The 20,445-nt window shown below is 42.6% G+C and overlaps 1 protein-coding gene across 2 annotated transcripts; it reads right to left on the reverse strand.

Annotated features, from left to right (window-relative positions):
• Nucleotides 1-633: 633 nt before the first annotated feature.
• Nucleotides 634-16,018, reverse strand: UGDH (UDP-glucose 6-dehydrogenase). 2 transcript variants are annotated; one of them, XM_063336079.1, is made up of 12 exons: nucleotides 15,825-16,018; nucleotides 15,005-15,173; nucleotides 12,535-12,636; nucleotides 10,945-11,145; nucleotides 10,665-10,862; nucleotides 10,028-10,175; nucleotides 8,694-8,788; nucleotides 5,653-5,783; nucleotides 4,677-4,810; nucleotides 3,484-3,575; nucleotides 3,282-3,392; nucleotides 634-1,915 (listed from the first exon to the last, which is right to left on the reverse strand). In XM_063336079.1, exons 2-12 carry the CDS (start codon nucleotides 15,164-15,166, stop codon nucleotides 1,805-1,807), a joined length of 1,485 nt encoding a protein of 494 aa, XP_063192149.1. In that variant the 5' UTR covers nucleotides 15,167-15,173; nucleotides 15,825-16,018; the 3' UTR covers nucleotides 634-1,804. The 2 variants fall into 2 exon arrangements, with proteins under 2 accessions (XP_063192149.1, XP_063192150.1); XM_063336080.1 differs by lacking the exon at nucleotides 15,825-16,018 and adding an exon at nucleotides 15,283-15,374.
• Nucleotides 16,019-20,445: the final 4,427 nt, after the last annotated feature.

A 20,445-nucleotide genomic window follows, 5' to 3' on the forward strand; every position in this document is an offset into this window, starting at 1 on the left:
GGTTGTCCCTGCTCTGCGGGTGTTCTATGAAAGCGGCGCTAGTGAAGCGGGAAGAGGAGATGGCATAATGAAAGATGACAGCTTGATTTTAAGCCCCCATAATTCCCACTCCCTTTGAGTGGCTTCTGATGTGCTCCTCACAGAAGAATCCTATGACAGGACAAAAAGCCCAAGGCATATTTGCCCAGAGTGTTGAGTGATTGCTGCATAGTAAGTCCCTATGTGGAAGCCATTAACCGCAGAACCTGAAAGCATCTGATTCAAGGATACAGCTATTTCAGTCAGATAACGCTGTCTTGTATTGTCTACCCAAACTGTTAGACAAGTTCCTTAAATCTTCAAGTATGTGTCCTAAACCTTAAATTGCAGCTACATTTCTGTGGGTAAATGGTTATGATAATTACACTCATTACCAAGACGACACCGATCTTATGCTCTGTTTAACTATTGATACAGCATACTCGAAGGCACACATGTTGAATAAATTCAGAAGGTATTATGTGACTACTTACAGGATAATTCTCTAACATCTCAACACCACTATTTTTCAACTAAGACATCTATGTCTTCTAGTCTGAGACTTGCTCACGGTCACCCTTCTCTATGCTCCCCTCCATTTCACAACGCCCAATGCAACAAGCCAAACGCAAACTTTGTCATCTCAAGGATTTTAATAGCACTGGCCAATTGATAATAATAAAAACAAGTAGAAATTAGGTAATAATAGTAAAAGCAAAAATATCAAAATAACATAGGACATATTCATTCATGCTAATTAAATGAGGTAGCAAGCTGACTAACTTGTGGGGCTGAATTTTTGTTTTCAATAATTTAACAGCAGAGAATAAATTCCTGCAAATTCATTAAGAAAGCTGCTTTCAGAACAAGTATGTAAGCAGAAAGGAAGGAAAAAGATAACCATCATATAGCTTTGAAGCCAATATTTGCTTTCTACTTGGACTGATACCAAATTAGGGTAATTCTGCTTAAATTCAATGTTCAAACAAGCAGAATGCTCCTCTGCTGAAGATGGGTTGTATCGCTGTAACTTAGGAAAAACTTGCCCCAGGAATCTGATTAGATCAATAATTTACATGGCTGCACATGGAATGTAGGCAAGACAACCAAAGAATCAGAAGTAAAGATCTGCCAGTGGATCAGTTGATAGCTGCTAGTCCACTGTCGTTAGTTACATGACAAACACCTGCAGGACTATCTGGCCTCCCAACGGACACAGTTTAGACCGCACCAGTACCCACTGATCCCAAGCAGGATCGGGGTATTATTGTTGTGGTCAGCTCTATTTCCAGGCTCAACCCAAATCCTACCAAATTCACTTAGAACTTCTCTTTTGACTTCAATGCCAGTTAGGACAAACATTCAACTGGGCAAAGAATTACCCTAAAAGAAAATGAACAATCAGCGAGATTAAAATTCCTGATCACTGTCCATAACTGGACTTATGTAAAAAGATGTTCTATTTCTTTTGCTTTGATATCACTTGAAATATTTAAAGTGCAGGTTAGGAACATTTCTGGAAGCAGAAGTCCGCAGTTTGAAGGTAACTTTTCCACTTAAAAGATGATTCATTATTAAAAACAGGTCTGTACCATCTTCAGTAACCAAAAAAAATTGCTATAAAAATAGAGATTTGAAAATAGACTGAATTCACATGTACCAGGTACCATTTCTAGTGTAAAATTGGTTTTTAGTTTATGAAAAATATCTTTCCTTAAAAAAAGCATAGGGTTACAGTTATTATCACTAAGAAGGTCCACAGAATTCCTTCAGTACCTATTAAACATTATACTCTAGGCTTTTTGACCGGTGGGTCCTGCAGGCTGAACTTAGGAATCTCACATGAAGAAGCAAAAGGAATTCTTTTGGCTGACACCTTCTTCCCAATTGTTTCAATCTGAAAGAGAAAGGACATTCAGAAGTCAGTGTGGCAAATTAACAGAATCATGTCAGCCTATGAGGCATCTACAACCTAAATCCAGGACCACGACTACATTTCACGAACACTAGAATAATACAAGTCACAAAGCACAGTGTGCCCAGGGACAGTTTCTGGGATTGGAACTGCAAAGAGTTTTTTAAAACCATCCTTTCACAGGTGCCTGCTTTGCATATTTCAAGCTGCATCTTGCTAATTTGAACATTCATGTGACTCAGCTTTCATAGGACCATCGGTGCAAATATCAAAGTGTTTCAGGGTATTCAGAAAGTGTGGGTTTGGCCTCCTTTGTCTAGAGATTTATATCCAGTAAATTAGGATAGAAGAAGCTTTTTCCCCTTCTTAATGCAGTGGCATGTTTTTGAAACAGACTCTGCAAGGTTAAAGGCAGCCAACTCTGTAAAAGGAAGCATGTAACAAAGCTGGCACACACATAAGCCAGGTACTGCAAAACTCAAACAGTGAGACAGGTTCCCCTAATTTGTAGGTCAGACTAACGTAAATCACTAAGGAGAGAACTTGTAGAGGACAAAACACCAGCTAGTAAAATAGTTCAGGTGCCCAGTAAGTGAGGAGAGCTGTAGCTTTCCTCTTAAGTAGTACAGGTAAGATGCAAAGCACCAAAAGACAAAATACTTCAAACTATCTTAAGTAATAATTTAAGAAAATTTTTAATGAATATATTCTAGACATACATCTGAACTGACTGTTTAAACAGCTCTTTTCTGAGTGTGATGATGTAATCAAGTAGTTACGTTAGCTATATGTACCATATTTGCTCATAACAGCTTCAATTGACTGATTAAAGCAATTTCTACATGCCTGTTCACAAACAGTGTAATAATCACGTGTAGTTTAAGCACAGGAAAAACAGCAAGAGAGTCTATGTCCATGATGCAAGTGATCACAGTACTCAGGAGTACACAGAATGAAGCACAGCCAAAACATGCAACTGATCTGGCTTGTAGATTTTGTTCTGATTGTGCCTGGCTTGAATGCTTCTATCCAATTATTCGGGTGATTTTAGTAGTAGTCAAATTCTCTCTCCACTAGAAGCGCTTCAAGGCATGCCTACACCGCTGAATGTTGATGGCATAGGCTGATGCAGCTTTTGATTTTAACAAAGCATCGGTCGATAAAAATAGGAAGGTACTGGACGAAGAAAGCACTAGTGAAGAGACTTAAGTACAGGTGGTTTTAGATTTAAATCCTCACCTCAAGAGGGTTTTTTTGCCTTGCTACTCAGTCATTGCAGAGCAAAAGTTAAAGGGAACAGAGAGCAGAACGAAAGGAACATAAGAAGCAGCATCAGCCAGTTGATTACCTGGAAGCCAATGACTTGTAGCTCGTTGTGGAGATCATCTAGAACTCTCCGGCCATCAAAGATAAATGCAGGCTTCAGCATCTTCTTATGAATACGTTCATAATCCAACTCCTGTAAAGGGCAATCAAAGTAGCCAGAGTAGATAAATAGCATAATGATCACCTCTTTTTATTTCAGTTTAATTTGAAAATAACATTTTTACCTTAAACATGTCCCATTCAGTGCAAATTACAAGGGCATGAGCTCCATCACAGGCTTCATAGGGATCTTTACTTATAGTGACCAACCGAGACACTGTAACAGAAGGAAAACGAGGTTTTATTCTGCACACATCTTCAGCATCACCCTAGCGCACTCCTGGCAAACTAGTCTCCTTCCTTGCCCTACTCAAACAAGGAGAGCTTCAGGTCACTCATCTAGAAATGTCTTTTGTCAAAACATTTGTCACTCTGATTTCACTTATTTAAATGAAAGCAGCTTGTACCTGGCATCTAAGTGCCCTGACTTCATTTAGATGTTTGAAGTTAAGCATTCAAGTTTGATTTAAACAGTCAAGAGCATCACTAGAATTCAAAGTTACTGTGGAGCATTCAAATGCCAGCTCTCACAAAGGTCATTGCCTGTACAACAGCAGCACATCACGGCTCACACTAAAGATACACGTCTCACTAGGTGCTGCCTTCATCCTTTGACTGCCTCAGCAGATGCCTAGAGACAACGCTCCCATTCCCCTCTCATTCAAGGGCAAATAAGGTACACCCTTCACTCCATCACAGCTCATTCCTCCATTGTCTTCACCTCTAGAAGTCTGATCTACCATCTCCAGTCTTCCCCTCACAATACAGAAAGAAAACAAAGATCCGAAATACCCCCTGCTTCTCCACAAGAAATTTCTAGTCACCAATGATTACTTCAAAGTGTTCCTGAATTTAAGTGAATGTGAATTTGGAAGTGATATGGGGGAGGGGAGAATGCTCTATAGTGAATTCCAGAATTATTTCTTTATTTCTACTTCACATATGCAAGCAAGAACTAAGGCAAGATAGGACTCAGGACACAAAGGAGCTGACAGAGCAACACTAGTCTTTTCTACTTCTGATGTTCTTCTTTCTCTTCCTTTTAATTATGCAGAAAGAAAATTCTTTGCATGGATTCAAATGAATATTTATCAAAAGAAAGATACAATAGCACAGAATTAGCATTTATCTATAAAAGCTGTAGGGAAAGGGGAAGGAGTCACAGTACTCCTCTAGTAAATGTAGCCAGCAGCACATCATTGCCATGGTGAAAATGAGAAGATGAATTTATAGTATTTAAGACCTTGTGTATTTTGAGAATAGGGTGGGGTTTTTCTTTGGAGGGTGTGGGGAATAGGCTTTACATGAACATTCTTACCTTGGTTATCTTCTGAAACACCTGGATGTGAGAGATCCAAGATGATTTGTTCCTTAGGTACTTTAGGATCATAGATATGGAGCTTTGCTCCTTCATCCATTAAATACTTGCTAATGTAGATACTGGATGACTCTCTAGGGAAGAGAATCAATCAGTTAGAGAACCAGATGGCATGTTCTAAGCAACGAAAGTCTCCAAGTGTCATGATATGCCTTGCCAGAGCTTTTATACCAGCTTTATGTTAAACATCTTAGTGGTAATCCATGCCAGCAGCAAACTTGAAGTCTTGAGGGACGCCAAGGAAAATAATATGAAAAACAAGTTTACATCTCTCTTGCTGAATCATGCAAGAGAGATACTAAGCCCCAGGACTCCTATAGACCATAATTAGCAAGGCATCAATCATATAAGCATTCCCCATAAACTGCAGTTGGAGAGAGTCGTACAAAGTTTGAGCCTTACAGGAAAGGAGAATTAATCACCTTTGGGAAATAAAGCTGAAACTTTGGCTTCACATAACAATTTAGAGTCAGTTGCAAAAATGTTTGCATTCTTCTCTGTGGAAAATGGAAGGACTCTGTCAAAAACCTGTCTTTGCTTATGCAAGTTAATAAGGACTTAATTGACGCCCCAAGCCTGCCAGTGTTTAAGACACATTTGGACAATGCCTTTAGTAATGTGCTTTAACTTTTGGTCAGGCCTAAAGTGGTCAAGCACTTCCAACTGAAAACATTCTATTCTACTAGAGTTATTTGCTCCAGCTTCTGAATCATGCAGGTATGTTATAGAGATGAAGATCAATTGTCTCATCCATTTAAGAAATACTAATCCTCGTTACACATCAATTCAATCACAAGAGATTAAGGGTCCTATATCTGATCTGGTTTTATTAGCAGAGTTGAATGGGGATGTTTAGCTGCATAGCTGGTGAGAAGTACAGGGAACCCATGTTAGTGAACTGAGTTTGCTTTCTTACCTTGTGTCCCCAGTATCCTTTTTGAAGGCAAACCCTAAAATAGCAATCTTCTTATCAGTGACAGTATTGAACAAGCTGTCAATAATGCGGGAAGCAAATCTTCTTCTCTGATAATCATTCATGTCTATTACCTGAAATTATATAAAACGAGGGCGCAGAAGGGCACCATTTTAAACTATAAGCAGATTCTATTAACAATCAAGCCAAGCTACCCACGCATAAGTTTAACAGAGGCTTAAAGAAAGTTAAGTATTTTTACTTAGTATCATAAGTAATCCAAAGATAAATTTAGTTAATTTATCAAGTTCTGAGACAAATCCTGTTTTAATCAGTGACTGCAGATGCATATACACACATACTATCTTGCATTACCTAGTTCAAAGGCTAGGATTTTTTCAGATTGCCTTTTTTTTTAAAAAAAAAAAAAAGCAGCTTATTGTATTCTAGGCAGACACATGGAAAGTGGTTTCAGTGTTAGAGTACTTGATATCACATAGACATCCCATTGCCAGACCTCCGCTGGCATGTAGAATAACTGTGAAAATATTTTTAGCCTTTTTAATCCAAACTAACAGATTTCAGTGCACAAATCTAGTGTGATTAAACCAGATTGAGTGCTCCACTTCTGTCATTGCATGAAAGTGGGTCCACTCTCTCCGATTGCTCCTGTACTTTCCTCCCAGCCTGCTTTACACTTTGAACTCCAGCCCTTAACACACACTCAGGCCACCAGATCACTAGTAGAACAGGAGAGGTAGCTTCCCCCACTCCAGTGTTCTGTGTGGACTGGAAGATAACTCTACTTCCCTCTGTTCTGAGGCTTTCAACCCAAATCAAGAATTACCAGCAGCAGCCTATGAAACATGAGGTATAAGCTATACAGTAGAAGGATATTGGTGAATCAGGTTTATTTGAGGGGAAGAAATAAAAGCAGTGGGATTTATGCAATTCAACAGGGTGCTGATAGGGAACAAAGGTTAACAATTGACTGGGTAAGAGAGACATTTCTTTCTGCAGGTATGTTTTCAAGTAATGAAAATTCTCAGAATTAGAGAGTCCTGTCCTGTCTAAACACCAGAGCAAACAAAAGTTAGGATTCTGGCGCTACTCTGATCAACGTATCCTCCAGAATTTGCGTCCTGGCCTCAGACTGGTCTGAGGTCTCCCATGTGTGCGCACTGGGATGAGCTGCTGAGTGCAGTGCATGCAACAAAGAAGGGTTTCACCCAGTTGCTTAATATGCATTACATGACTTGACCAGTGCGGGCTGGGGCAGACAGACCTCTGCAAGATGACAGTAATGAAGCAGGAGGTGCAGGTAAGGGGTTGCACTACATGAACACAACACTCTTTCCTTTCAACTCTCATCCTAACCCTGCAGCACCTGTTCTTACTATCTGATTTGTCCACAGCTTAATAAGCTACATGGAAACACTGCAAAGAGTTGCTCTTAAAACAGAATCAGAGAGCATAAAAGCATTAAAAGCACTTTCAAGTAGCTTGTTTACATGAGCAATGCAACCTTTTAGGCTTTTGTTAAACAAAAAAACCACATCCACATAGAGTAAAGCTTAAGTGTTCTTATGGCTTTGGGTTGCCAAGTTACCAAGTAGGTTGCATTTGGAGAAGGAACCTTGTGATCTCAGAGGAAAAAACCAAACCAATTTGTTTCTTTCAAGATGGTATTTTTTCCCTATTCATCAGATTATCACTGAAGTTACAAGGTTAGTTCCTGCAGCTCCAGGGATTGCCTGTTGTCTGCATACATCTTATACTGAGTAAAAGCAGTAGTTCTTAAAGCAAATATCAGAACCCAGGGCTCCTTCTCTTTCCTGCTGTGCCAGTGTGCCAAGCCCTACACTGAACCAATGCTTTCCTGGATGCTTGCACAAGGTTCATGCAGTAGTTAGTCTCAGCTTCACTGATGCGGTTGCAAGCCTCTCCGTCATGGACTAGACTATCCTAGTGAGGTGCACTTTCTAAGGAAGATGTCAATCTGAACCTCTTCAGAGGCAGGCAGCATAAACCCCATACCTTCCTTGTCCCAAGCAACTGATATAAGAGTTATAGTTGCAAGAAACTAGGCTGCTGCCTAGCCCCTGGCTGGAGGCTATGCTACCTGAACAGGATGTAGGAAGCCATTGGACATCACAGATAACATAAGAAGCTGACAAAAGTCACCAATAGCACCGTGAGGGATGACTGAGTTTTACAGGCGGTTATGGAGGAGCTGTTAGCGAGATCCAGCCAAGCTTCAGATAATTGGAATAGACACCTTTTGGGGAATAGAACCTTGCAAAGCCAACAGAGCCTAGATAACCCTGCCAACAGTACCATGTGGCCACAACAACCTAGGTAATGGTAGAAGAAATACTGAACTTCGGTACGGATGTGGCACAACTGACCAATGATGAAAAAATAATTAGGGGTAGTTGTTTATTTGGCAGCAGACTGGGATGAAGAAAAGTAATGGGAAAGAAGGCTAGCCAAAAGGAAGATCGGAAAAAGGGAAAGCTGCTAATAAGTTAGGCAAATCATGCACTTGGTATTCTGGGGGCATCCGCTAGGCAGCATTGTACTTGATCGCCACAGCCTAAATCAGGATAATAAAGCTGTTCTTTTGATCATTCTCAGTCAGGACTGGGAAGAGGGGTGAGGTGCTTCCACTGGTTAGTAGGGAAACACTTGCTAGGACAGACTGAGCATCCCAGTACTGCTGCATTGGTGCTAGGCCTGAGAGCACCCACATCTTCCCAACTGTTCCTAACATTAACCAGGCAACAGCAGCAACTATGTTTATTTAGAAGAATAGCAAGTTCTGCCGAGTTCTTTCAGAAAAGGAACTCAAAGCCTAAGCACCCGCAAATATCTACTGCCAGTGTTAGGCTGAGGGCCCTAAGATGTAAAGATTAACGTTAAGGTATCTGCTTCTTAAAGCTGAAAGACAGATTATACACGGAGAGCCCTGAAAAGCTCAATGGCTGAAAGCTGAATGCTGAAGAAACAGGAACTCCTCAAAATAGTTAGTGAAGAACTTGTACCTGTTGCCAGTAGCGGGCTACTTCAGGCAAGTTCAGTGCCTCACAGAGGTACACTAAATTCAAGACATCCTTCTGAAAACAGCTACCTCCAAACCCTGAAAGAGAAAATAATTATTTTTACAGGCAACTAAGGTACTATCCTAACTCAGTCTTTGCAATCAAGTAGTTTTTGGCAATCATTGAAAAAACAATAATTGATGTTATAATTATCAGTGAGCATTATAACTTTCCCCAGTATTTCACTGTTAGCAAATTAAAACCTTAAGAATCTCTCAAAATTGAACTCCTGGGCCTGCCTACTTTGTCAGTTACAGAAGCCCTAGAATCTGCTTCAGGTCCCGCTGAAGTCAGTGGAAGTTTTAAACCAGTCTCAGGGAAACATATAAGATAGCTCCTAGTTTTTTTATTATTACAAGTGAGTGGACAAGTTCCTAGGTTTGCTCTCCCCCCACCTAGAGATTTAGATGAATACTTCTTCGAACAAGTATGTTAAGATTAGGTTCTCTCCTCCTGCATGCAGAAATGGATACCTAATCATTGCCAAGAACCAGAGATCACCATGGCTGACTAAGGCAGAACTGAGATAATTAATAGAGGGATCTTTGACCCCTAGAACTTTACTCAGGATCCCAGAAGCAACACACTGTAGAAGGAATTATAATAACAATAGCTTTTCAACATATTACCAAAATTCCTATCTGTTTTCACTCTTGCATAGACTCTAGGAGAGGTTATATTTATTAAATTATTTTAAAGTCACACTTTATTTTCCTGGCATGAAGACTGTAGCCATATAGGTAGGCTTTTTTCTTGTTCAGTAAGCTTGAAAGTTTGTCATACTGATCACCACTTTATCACATCTTACTTGTTAGTAAATCTTAACAACTGAATTCATCCTACAAATTAAAAGTTGCTGTCACACATTCTGACCTAGAGGCATCCTCTTCCGCAGGACACTGGCAGCACCTCCTGAACCGAATTGCAGCAGTTACAATTGAGAAGACATCTTAGAGAGCACTATCATCAGTGATGCTTCAGAAAATTAAAGTTGCAACTTCTCCTTCCGGTGTTCCAGGCAGGATAAACCACGCACTCTGAACCCTCAGGTTTCAGACTGACAGGGTCTAGAGCAACCTCAGTCCTAGCCATTTTACCAGGAAAACTGATTCTGCTAGTACTCTACAGCAATATTTTTTTTTTTTTTTTTTTTTTTTTTTACACACTCATGCTGTAGAAGATTTTAGAGTATCAAATCACTTCAAAACACTACTAGAAGACCCATTGCACTATTAAACAGAAGCCCAGAAGAAAAAGGAAGAGGATTTTTCATTTACCAACACTGGCTTTGAGAAACTTATTTCCAATTCTTTGGTCTGTTCCAATAGCTCTTGCTACTTCTTCAACATCTGCTCCTGTAGCTTCACATAGAGCACTGATCGAGTTAATGCTGCTGATTCTTTGGGCAAGGAAGGCATTAGCTGCCTGTAAACAAAAAACATAGTAAAGAGAGCTTGATTCTTCCAGAAACCAAGATGTGCACAGACTGAAGAGAGTTACTACTAGAAGGATTACTTTAGTATCTATGTAACACTGTTGAGATACAAAGTGATAACATAACTAGTTTAATACATAAATAACAGTTAATGGGATCTAAGCAAAATCATGTAATGCTTAACTTGCAGATTTTGAAACGTTTTATGACAGTAACCAGTTTCTGCAGCACTGGAGGTTTATTAATAAATAACACAGCAATAAAAGTGAGAAAAGGATTTCATGGAAAGCCAATACCACCTATTGGCTCAATTAAGATAATTGGAAAAGATTAATATCCTTTGACATATCTATTAAGTCCTCCCAGCCTTGTCTGTCTGTCTTAGCTGCATCACTCAGTGTCAGTGAACTTATGCTTCTGAGTTTTGTTTCACTTACATCCTTTGCTCATTGCAGACAACAGCAGTAAGTAACACTAACCAGTTTAGAAAGTTCTGATGACCAGGTATTGGTTGTGAGGATTTTTTCTTTGGGCACCCAGTGCTCATAAACAGCACAAAGAGCACGGACAGCTTTCTGTCCCTCTGGAGAATCATCTCCCCCGATAAGCACTCGGTCTGGGTTCTTCAGGTCCTTGATGGCTGTTCCTTCTGCGAGGAACTCTGGGTTAGACAGCACCTACAGGCACAGAAACAAAGAACAGATAAAAGCCAAACGCAACAACCAGCCTTTAAATACACAACTCAAAGATTATGCTTACCTGCAAATCCAAGTTAGGCTTGGTATTAGCATCAAATATTCGACGAATGCTCTCCGCAGCACGTACTGGAACTGTGCTTTTCTCAGTGACAATTTTATAGCCATTTGAGTTTTGTACAATTCGCCTAGCACAAGCTTCAATGTATTTCAGATCAGCTGCTCGGCCTTTTCCCATGCCATAGGTCTTTGTTGGAGTGTTAACCTAGTTAAATACACAGAGGAGAAAGAAATGTTACAGCTCTCAACACAAAAGCTAGTGACAAGGTGAAATTGTTAAGAGTTACAGACATTTCCCTTCCCAGAGTCCAGCTTGCTTCTACCCCAGAATTATTCTAGTTACCATATCAGATGAACAGCGATTAGCTTTCTCAATTACCCATTTTGTCTTCTAAAGAAAGCTCATTGGCCTCTATTCAAAGAGAATTTAAACAAAAGCAATTCATAGCAGCTCTACATGCTTCGGTGAAACTTAGTCCTTATTCTGGAAACACCAGTAATTTCTTCATGATTACAGACAGACAGGTGTTCCCCCCCACCCCCATTCCACGTTAGGAGTGCAAAAATTCACATTATAAGAATCTTGCAGCTTGTAAGGCAGTTATTGTTTAAACCAACTTTGCAGTGAAACCTAAGTGTGGAGCTACTGAAAGTTGCTATGCTGAAGTACACAGAAAAGGCAACATGAGGGAAAACACGTCATTTAGATTAAGACAGAGGGTCCTTTTCATTACAGACTGAAAGAAGAAACAGCAACAACATGTAAAACACAACAGCATGTTTTAAGCCAAGGACAGGTGGCAATATATGGCCTGCATTAGTGGCAGTCATCCAGGCAAGTAGCATTAATTTTAGACTTAATGAATGGAGAAAAATACTATCAGAAAGAGAGGTCTGTACTAAGGTGCTCTAACAAAGAGGAGCTCTCAAGGAAAGAGGACATAAGTAACAAAAATAACTCAACTGTGGCCTACCAAGATGAATAGCAATCAGTTCTTTTGGATTCTGCATTAGGAACAACCTTCTAGATCACCAAAGGTCACACTCTTTATGTTTGACTGGATCCTCTTCCTAGTGGTGTCAACAGCTTAGAAATATTGAAGCTAGAAAATATTAAAGCCAGCCTGTCTTCTCTTACTACACTGTTCTTTAAAAGCTTCTAGAAACAAGTTATCTTTGTAACCCAATAATCAGTATATGATTTTGCCTCCCTATCTAGGAACTGTATTAATATTACTGGAGTCCCATGGATTTCAGTAGTACACTGCAATGACAGATCTACACTATATCCTGCTCTGAGACCCCATACATCTAACCAAGCTAAACATCAACGTTATCATTTTGACTTAGAGCCTATTAATTTGTCAAACATTCCACTGGCTATAAGGAACAGATAAAAATAAAATGCTTACTTAACACTTTTCCCACAGTTCAGAGAAAGACAAGGAAAAAAAACCTGACACATGATATGACGTTGTTAACTGAATCTATATGACAAAACAAAGGCCTCTTCCCAACATAAGAGGAACATAATGATTTGATAAGAAAGAAAAAAAATCCAACACACACAACCACCTTCTCCCACTAAACTTACAGAAATAAATACAAGATCTGCTTCTCTAATGGCATCATCAATACTGGTGGAAAAGAAGAGGTTTCTTCCTCGACAGGATTCTACCACTTCTTTTAACCCTGGCTGAAAAAAAAGCAGAAAAAAAAGCAGTTAAGGTTAATGCAGTTAGAAGACCAGTAAACTGCATGCCCAAACAGTCAGCATAACATTTCACATACAAAAAGACTTTTCTTTTTCCCCAGTGTGCCATGTTTTCAGTCTGCCAGATGTGAAGTAAAGCTTCTGTAGATTAAATAGTAAAAAAATAAAGCCCTTTCTTATTCAAAACACTCAAAATGCTGTCTTGAAATTTCCAGCCACACTGAATTGTCATTTGCACAACTAGATTTTAGGCTCCAGTTATTCCAATGCTCACTTCTATTACCACGAGCAACAATTGAAGAAATACCTGTAGAGTGACATGAAGTAGATTCAAGAAGTAAAGTCTTACAATATTCCCTAGGCTACAAACAAAAAAGGAGAGTTGGGACCACCTCTTCCCTCAGCTACACATTCCATGATCTCCCCAACATCAGATACAAAACTGATTCAGCACCAAAAAGCCCCAACCATAAAGGAGTATTCCAACAAATTAGCAAGCCCAGATCCAGTGAAAGAAAGGCAGCGGAGAGATAGACCACTCCTTTAACAAGTACTCATATTTGGATCAGATTAAACTTATCACGGAACTGCACCTGCAGCATGGAAGAATCACAAGCACAGCTTGATGAGATTTTTTTCCAGAGACACATACTATACCAGAACACTTTCTCTTCCTTTAACACCTCCGCTCAGACAAGAGGAACGGGAGGCCATGTGTACATGAGCAATCCTCTGTATTAGAATGGTCTACAAAAGAAATCAACTAAGATACAGTTGTCATAGATAAAAGAAGCCTTTACTTTTTGTTTGAAAAGCAAAGTAATACACTGTAACCTGGCAATCGGACCTTCAACTTGAGAAACGCCTATCATGACATGAAATATTTGAGTTAGTACCAGAAAGGCAAAGGTTCACCAAAGGGAGAGAGAGGAAAACAGGCAGAGGGGGAAACCTTTCTTATGCAAGACATTTTTGCTGTGTCACTTTACACCAAATACCTACTTAAAGTAAAACAAAGGTCAGCGCAGGCAGAATAATGTGTTACAACCCATCTAATGCCCTAACTATGGTCTTACCGGGACACAAACAGAAGAGCAGCCCACCAGACAATTTCTGACACTGGGAAAAAAAAAACCCAAACCAAAAAATACAAAAACCTCACTGTGCAATGACTCAATTTTACAACTGTCTGAACTAATTCTTGGCAGTTTTTGTACGTCTTTTGTAAGCAAAGGACACCATTCCAGGAAACAGATGTTGTGAGTTGGTGTGGTTTTTTTTTTTTTTTTTTAAAAAAAACATGCCAAGACTAACTCTACTTTAACTCATTCGGTCTCAGTGTTTATAAAAACAAAGTACTTGGTTTCATGATCTTTATTCATGTCTCACCTGCTAATCTGAGCATTATGCACATTTTTCTTTGTATATGTATCACAAAGGAGGTCTATTCATCCTCACTTAAAAAGTCACAGTATAGGTTTGGTTTTAAGGGGGGAAAGCCACATTAGTATTACAGCACAGACAGGATTCATAAGACTTCTTACAGCAAAAGAGTAACTGTTAGTACCAGACAACATGCCTTGCCTTTGGGAGCCGAGTGAAGATAAGTTTTCACTTCCATTAAAGAAAAGAACTCAAACCTATAAAGACTACATCTCACAAAAGATGGAAGGAACGAAAAAGAGAGACATATTCTTTAAGGGTGAAAAAGAGTGAAAAATAACAAGCATTAAGAGAAACAAGATAGAAGAGTGCTTTACATGTCTTCAAATTAAAGTAATTCTGTAATGACAGAGCGACGGTGTGATACATTTAAAAATAATTTTTATCCAGATTAGTCTTCCCAGGGCAGATTGGAGCTTTATGGTACAAGTGAATCATAAACATATCATGAACATGACTGTCCCCATCTTACAACATGGTTAAGATGGGCAGCACAGATTGGATTTTGGCAGTATTCAGAATGGGAATAAAGTTTACCACTCAGTATTACACATGCATACTGTGCTACAATACAGCATATATCTATAACTGAGTAAGAGGACTACGTTATAATTAAATTAGATCCTAGAAGAAAGTCAGCATGATCTAGCACAATTAATTATTTTTCCTTACTAGGCCTTTCATATATAATCCTTAAATACCTGCCTGCACTGGACATATTAAGCTATTTAGAAAATCTGGTTTAATGAGCACTAGTAACGAGCAGCTGTCCCAGAATACTCTTTTTGAAGGACATCACTGTGCTATACTTATTAAGCTTCAGAAGCAGGCCATGTGGAAATGCCATGTGGTGGGAGGGAAGCAAATGCAACACAGGCTGGAAGAAGAGACAGTGAGACACAATCACCTCATAGATCGGGAGCGTATCCGAATTCCAGGCATTGATCCTGGCCTCGTTGACATCCACAACAGTAACTTTGATGTTGGGACACATCTGTGCAATAACGCTACAGGTTGGCCCACCAACATAGCCAGCACCGATGCAGCAAATCTTCTTAATTTCAAACATGGTTGCTCTAGTCAGAGGAGGAGGAAAAAGGAGAAACAGGAGTTATAAATGAAAATACTGGCCAACAATTTAAGGGAATTTGTATTATGCTGCCACAGAGAGAAACGTTTTCTTACAGCTGATCTCTTGACGTGAACGGTAACCACTCTCTTCTGCCCGGGAGGGCTTTGGAGCCTGCCCCGCTCCAGGAGCGCCAGCACACACACAGACACCACAGAGGAAGCGTTGTCTGTGGTGGCTCTGGACCGTGCCAGCGTAAATACCCCCCCTCCGCCCCCGGCAGGGGGGGGACCGCTGCCGCAGGCGCCGCACAGCCCGGGGGAGGGACGGCCGCAGCCCCCACGGCCGGCAGGGCCCCGCCAGGCCGCGACCCCCGGGCTGGGCCCAGCCCCCGCCCTCTCCCCAGAGCCCCTCGGCCGGGAAAGCGCGGAGGCCGCGGCCCCCGCCTCCTCCTCCTCGGTAGAGGGAGCGGGCCGCCAGCCGACCCCGCTCCCCCTCTCCTCAGGGTCGACCCCCGCGGGCTCTGTCCCCAGCAGCGCCTCCCCACCCACGACCCGGCCCCGCGCTACGAGGGGAGGCGGGAAAGGCCGCCACCACCCCGGGCAGCCCCCCGGGAAGGCACAGCGGCCGGCACCGAAGCCACAACCCGGACACTTACCGCGGGGAAGGCGCAGTGCTGCCCCGCCGCCGCGGATCGAGCTGGAGACGAGGATGCTCGGCGGGCTCAGGGCGACGCTCCGCTACCAGCGAGGCGGTGGCGGCTATTTAAAGGGCCGCCCCGGGGCTGAGGCGGCTGTTTCATCCCGCGGACGCCGAGCGAGGCCGGCCCCGGCTCCTCCCTTCCCCTAGGGGGTGGAGGCCGGCGCGGAGCCCGCCTCCCCGCCCCGCCGCCTCCCCGCCCCGCCGGCGAATGGGCGCCGGACACCTCAGGCGCCGCCGCCACCGGCCGCGCAGGCCCGGCCCGGTCCTGCTAGCGTAGGGGAGGCTGAGGGGCCGCAGGGCCGCCGGGCCCGGATGGGGCCTCCGCGGCCTGGGCTGGGGCTGGGGCTGGGCAGGCCCTACCGCTGTGGCTTCTTCCCTCAGCCCCAAGGGAGGGAGAGCGGCGCCTCTCGGGTTCTCGCCGCCCGCGGCGGGACTGTTCCGCTTTTTGGGTGTTTTTCATTCCTTACCTTTGCTCCTCCGGGTCCCCCCCACCACTGCCGGTGTCCCCCGGTGTCAGGGCCGGGCTACCGGGGGAGGTAAGCCACCGCCAGCGGGGTAAGGGAACGATCTGTCCCCTCTTCTCCCACCTCAGGGTGTTTTTATAAAATAAATGCATTTTTGGTGGTTGAACACGGCCATGAATAGTTTTTGCTCCCTCAGGTATGCCTACTGTGAAACACAAACCTCAACGTGCATTCTGTCTCCCGTAGTCCAGCACCGTCTCAGCAATGATTCGTGAATAGAAAGATGTATAGGTAACGGTGAGATACAGTGTCTAAAGTCCAGATGGCAGACATTGCCAGAGCAAGGAAATTACAAGCGGGCGCTCTCTCGCCCTTGTGACCTCGGCGCTGCCCCGGGATCTCTTGCTGACTTGTGTTAAAGGTCTCGGGTACTACCCTTGCCTTTTGCATAGATGCGATATGTTGTTGGTATACTCCGTCTGACTCGGGGAGCGGAAAGACTGTGGGAAATCTCCCACCTTTTCTCCCTCGCATTCGCCTTCACGCTGCACCTCCTAGAAGCTGTGAATTTTTTTTCTGCCTCTGCAATACTGCAGTCATTTATGCTTTTAATAGATTACTACTTCTATGTTAAACGTTGTCAAGTTAGGTGGATAATACGTGTATGTCCTTGTTAATGATGCAAATAAAGCATTGCCTTGTTCTCAAGTGGCATTTTCGTCCCTAGGTGTTAAAGCGTATAAAAAAGAAACTGGAATCATTGTTTCTGTTTTACACTTTACTCTGTTACTATTTTACTCTGGAGGATCTGATCTTTCCCTAGAAGAATCGGTGTCCACCTAAGTGAGTACACGCTGTAACTCGCTGGTCCTTTAGAAATGGTACCATAAAATATGTGCGTTTCTACTGAAAGAGCCCGCTGAGGTTTGCGGTCTCAGTGCGGGATCCTGACAGAGTCGGTGTGGGTAGCCAAAGAGCTGCCTGGCAAAGGTGCAGGGTTCACAGTGTTTATCCTGAAGTAGAAACAAGTAATGCCTTGTCTCATAGCTCATTTGCACAGATGTCTCAATTTTGAGCACATCCTTTTTTCCAGGGAAGCCTAGGCAAAGCAAATAGAAGCTCGCTGAGCTCTCACTACCAAGTCAGTCTTATCTACATGGTCATCTTCAAAACCCCCCTTTCAAGACGTCCTTAGGTCTTGGCTTAGGCATAAACACACATTTGTACCATGAAGAACTTGATCTGGTCCCTCTGTACATGCCTGTTGCTCTCTTGGCAAGGCCAAATCCGCTTCAGATCCTTCACGTGGTCCCCGGAGGGTGCTGGTATGGAAGGTGAGCTTAGTATGTGCCTGACAAACAAGGAACGGATTTTCTAAATACAGCAGTGGTCACCTTGTGCAAGGCCACGTTTGTGAGAAGGAGCTCCCTTCTGTATGTATGTGTTGCTGTATGTATGGGTAGTTAGTAGTCAGCTAATAGCTCCTAGATACTGTGTTTGCTAAGAGTGAGGGCAGGAGCTTCAGAGCCTTCCTCAGCTGGGGGCGTTCATACGTATCTCAGGAGAGAGCTGCGTCTGGTGGGTTATAAAGAAACCTGGGGATCTAATTTTCCACCTGCATCTATGCTGAGTTTGCCAAGGAGATAGAAAGGAAATAGTTTTCCGGTCTGGTAATGATGGCCCTTTCCTGAGAGGAGAAAGGTCTGGGTTGTAGTCTATGATTTGAGAGCTGTTTCAGATGTTTGAACCGTCCTCGGAGTGGGCAATGGACCTCAGTCTCTTTTCTCTCAGCAAAGGGCCTTCGCTGACAGACTACACTGTCCCCCCCGCCCTGGCCTGGGACGTGCATCTTGAGTTCCCTCTTGCAGAATGGCACGACTTCCCCAGAAAGGATGACAAGTGCTGCTTTTGTTTCCCTGTAGCCTACGGTCTGGTGGTGAGGGCACTGCTGGCAGGGGAAAAATGCCGGCTTCAAAGTCACAGCAATGAAAAGGGCAAGGAGTCTGGGTCACCCTTCTCATTATTGATTAAATTCTGGATTTCTCTGGGTTTTTTTTCTGTTCAGACAGACCCATCGTTTACCAGTAGGTAGAATTTTTTGCAATGCTGCACAGAGGCAATAAATCTTGTGTAAGGCTTCAGGGCACACCACTAAATCTCCTGAAGCACACTGCTTGGGAAACGCAGCCCTGGGCTGCTACAAAGGAGATGAGGCCGGTCCACCACCTGCCACATTTTTAAATAAAAGAAGTGTGACTTCTGCTCCATTTTTTTGAAGGCTCAGTGTAGGCTGTGAATCCTTTTGCAGTGCAGGGGCAGTAACTTAAACTACACGAGGAATGGGATTGCAGGCGTATGTTTTTCTTCAGCATTGCCAGTTGACTAAATCAGATGGATCCCTCTGCCAGCGTATCAGCCACTCTGGACCTCGCTCCAAGATAGCCTTTCCTTCCCACTGCGTGGGGTGTTTGTGGATCTAACTTGGGGCTATAGAGTCCCTTCTGGGAGGCAATGCCTGAAAATCAGTTTTGCAATGCCCGTTACTTGCAGCAACAGAAATTTGATAAGCCTTCCTTCAAATTAACAAAATATAATGTATAAAAACGGAAGCTTAACCAGGATAGATGTTTTCTAATAGGGAAGATAAGTAACCATTGAAACAATTCAGAGATGGTCCATCTCTGGAAAGTTTTTCTAGAAGATATTTTCTAGTGCAAAAACGAATAATGCAAATCCCACAGATGTCAAAACAGATGTTCATAGTCCAGTTCGGCCTTATGATTTATGAGTTTAATAGGTATATTAGCAAGATTTTAACTAAAATACTCCCTTAGCTGGTTGCTGAAAGTTATCTTAGCAGGGCATCTGTTCAGGTAAACAGCATCATCAATGAAGGATTGCCACTCTCCAAACTAAGTTTCACGTGTTGCAGCCTGGGTCAGAAGTCTCCTGACAGGGTTCACTTCCGTGTTCATTTTTTTTTCAGGTACCTTCCTATGCGTGTTATTTTGGAAAGAAAATTGAGGGAGCTGCTGTTCCATTCATCCAGAATTTTACATTTTAAAGATTGTCGTTTGCACAATAATTTACCTGTAAGTAATCGATGCTTCTGAGAGCACTGCTCACTTACACATCCTGCTAGGAGACTGTCTTTTCAGATCCTGATATTAAACAGCCTGAACTGTAATTCATGGAAGCATCCATGTCCAAGAAAGGTGATTATCATTCACCTGCTTGAGGAGAATAGGCATTTTAGAGATATTTGTAAATTTTAGGCTACAGATACACATAGGACAGGGTTAACAACCTACTCAATAACCTAGTCTTAAAAGCTGGACTCCAAAAGGTATATAAAATCAAAACACACTCAAGTTTCAACAACACATTTCCTTAGGTACCTAAAGGTACATCTTCTGCCTCAGTCTAATCTGGCCTGAGCAGTGCTGCTGGCTGCCTCGTATCTAAACTTCATCTGATCCTGAAAACGAGCAATGCCTTTGCTATATGCTCTCACAGACCTGAACTTAACGTGTGCTCAGGCAAATGCCAGCAGGATCAAGCAGCGTGCAGTCCAAAGATTTAAGACTGCTTCATTCAAAAAGCTTGGCCAAGGAAAGCCATAATGTCTGTTTAATGTAACAGCTTAATGGCTGGAGCATGTACCAGCGTGAGATTGGATCCTGTGTTCTCCTCTCCGTGTGGAAAATAGAGGAGCGGGCTCAAGGCCTTAACTCCGCCTTTCCGGAAACGACCGAGCCAAGGGCGATGTGAATGCCAAAGGCGGGTGGAGGGGGCACTGTTCACCTCTCATGTACGAGCTGTTCCATTATGCAAAGGAGAAACCATGATTTATGAAGGATTTGGGGGATAACAGGAAGGCAAGGGAAGGAAAGAAAAGAAAGGGCAAGTGAGTGTATGATAGCATAATCTCCTGGCTGGCACCCTGATGCTGGAGGTGAGAGGACAAGCCAGCAAGGAACCCTGGATATGAAAGAAGTTTTGTATCCTATCTAGGGAGTGTTTAATGTCAGACTAATTCCCCAGCAGATTTAGCTGATCATTAACTAAAGGCAGCTGTATTTGTGTAATCAGTTTGTGACACTGACATCTGAC

The sequence above is a fragment of the Chroicocephalus ridibundus genome, chromosome 5, assembly GCF_963924245.1.
Source record: "Chroicocephalus ridibundus chromosome 5, bChrRid1.1, whole genome shotgun sequence".
Lineage (NCBI taxonomy): Eukaryota > Metazoa > Chordata > Aves > Charadriiformes > Laridae > Chroicocephalus > Chroicocephalus ridibundus.

Excerpts from the sequence above, each read along its gene's own strand:
- UGDH (XM_063336079.1), bottom strand. The coding sequence starts at position 15,166 with ATGTTTGAAATTAAGAAGATTTGCTGCATCGGTGCTGGCTATGTTGGT. Across the intron at positions 11,146-12,534 it reads CAGATCTTGTATTTATTTCT|GTTAACACTCCAACAAAGAC; the intron begins GTAAGTTTAGTG and ends GTATTTAACTAG. Across the intron at positions 8,789-10,027 it reads GTTTCTCAAAGCCAGTGTTG|GGTTTGGAGGTAGCTGTTTT; the intron begins GTAAATGAAAAA and ends TTTCTCTTTCAG.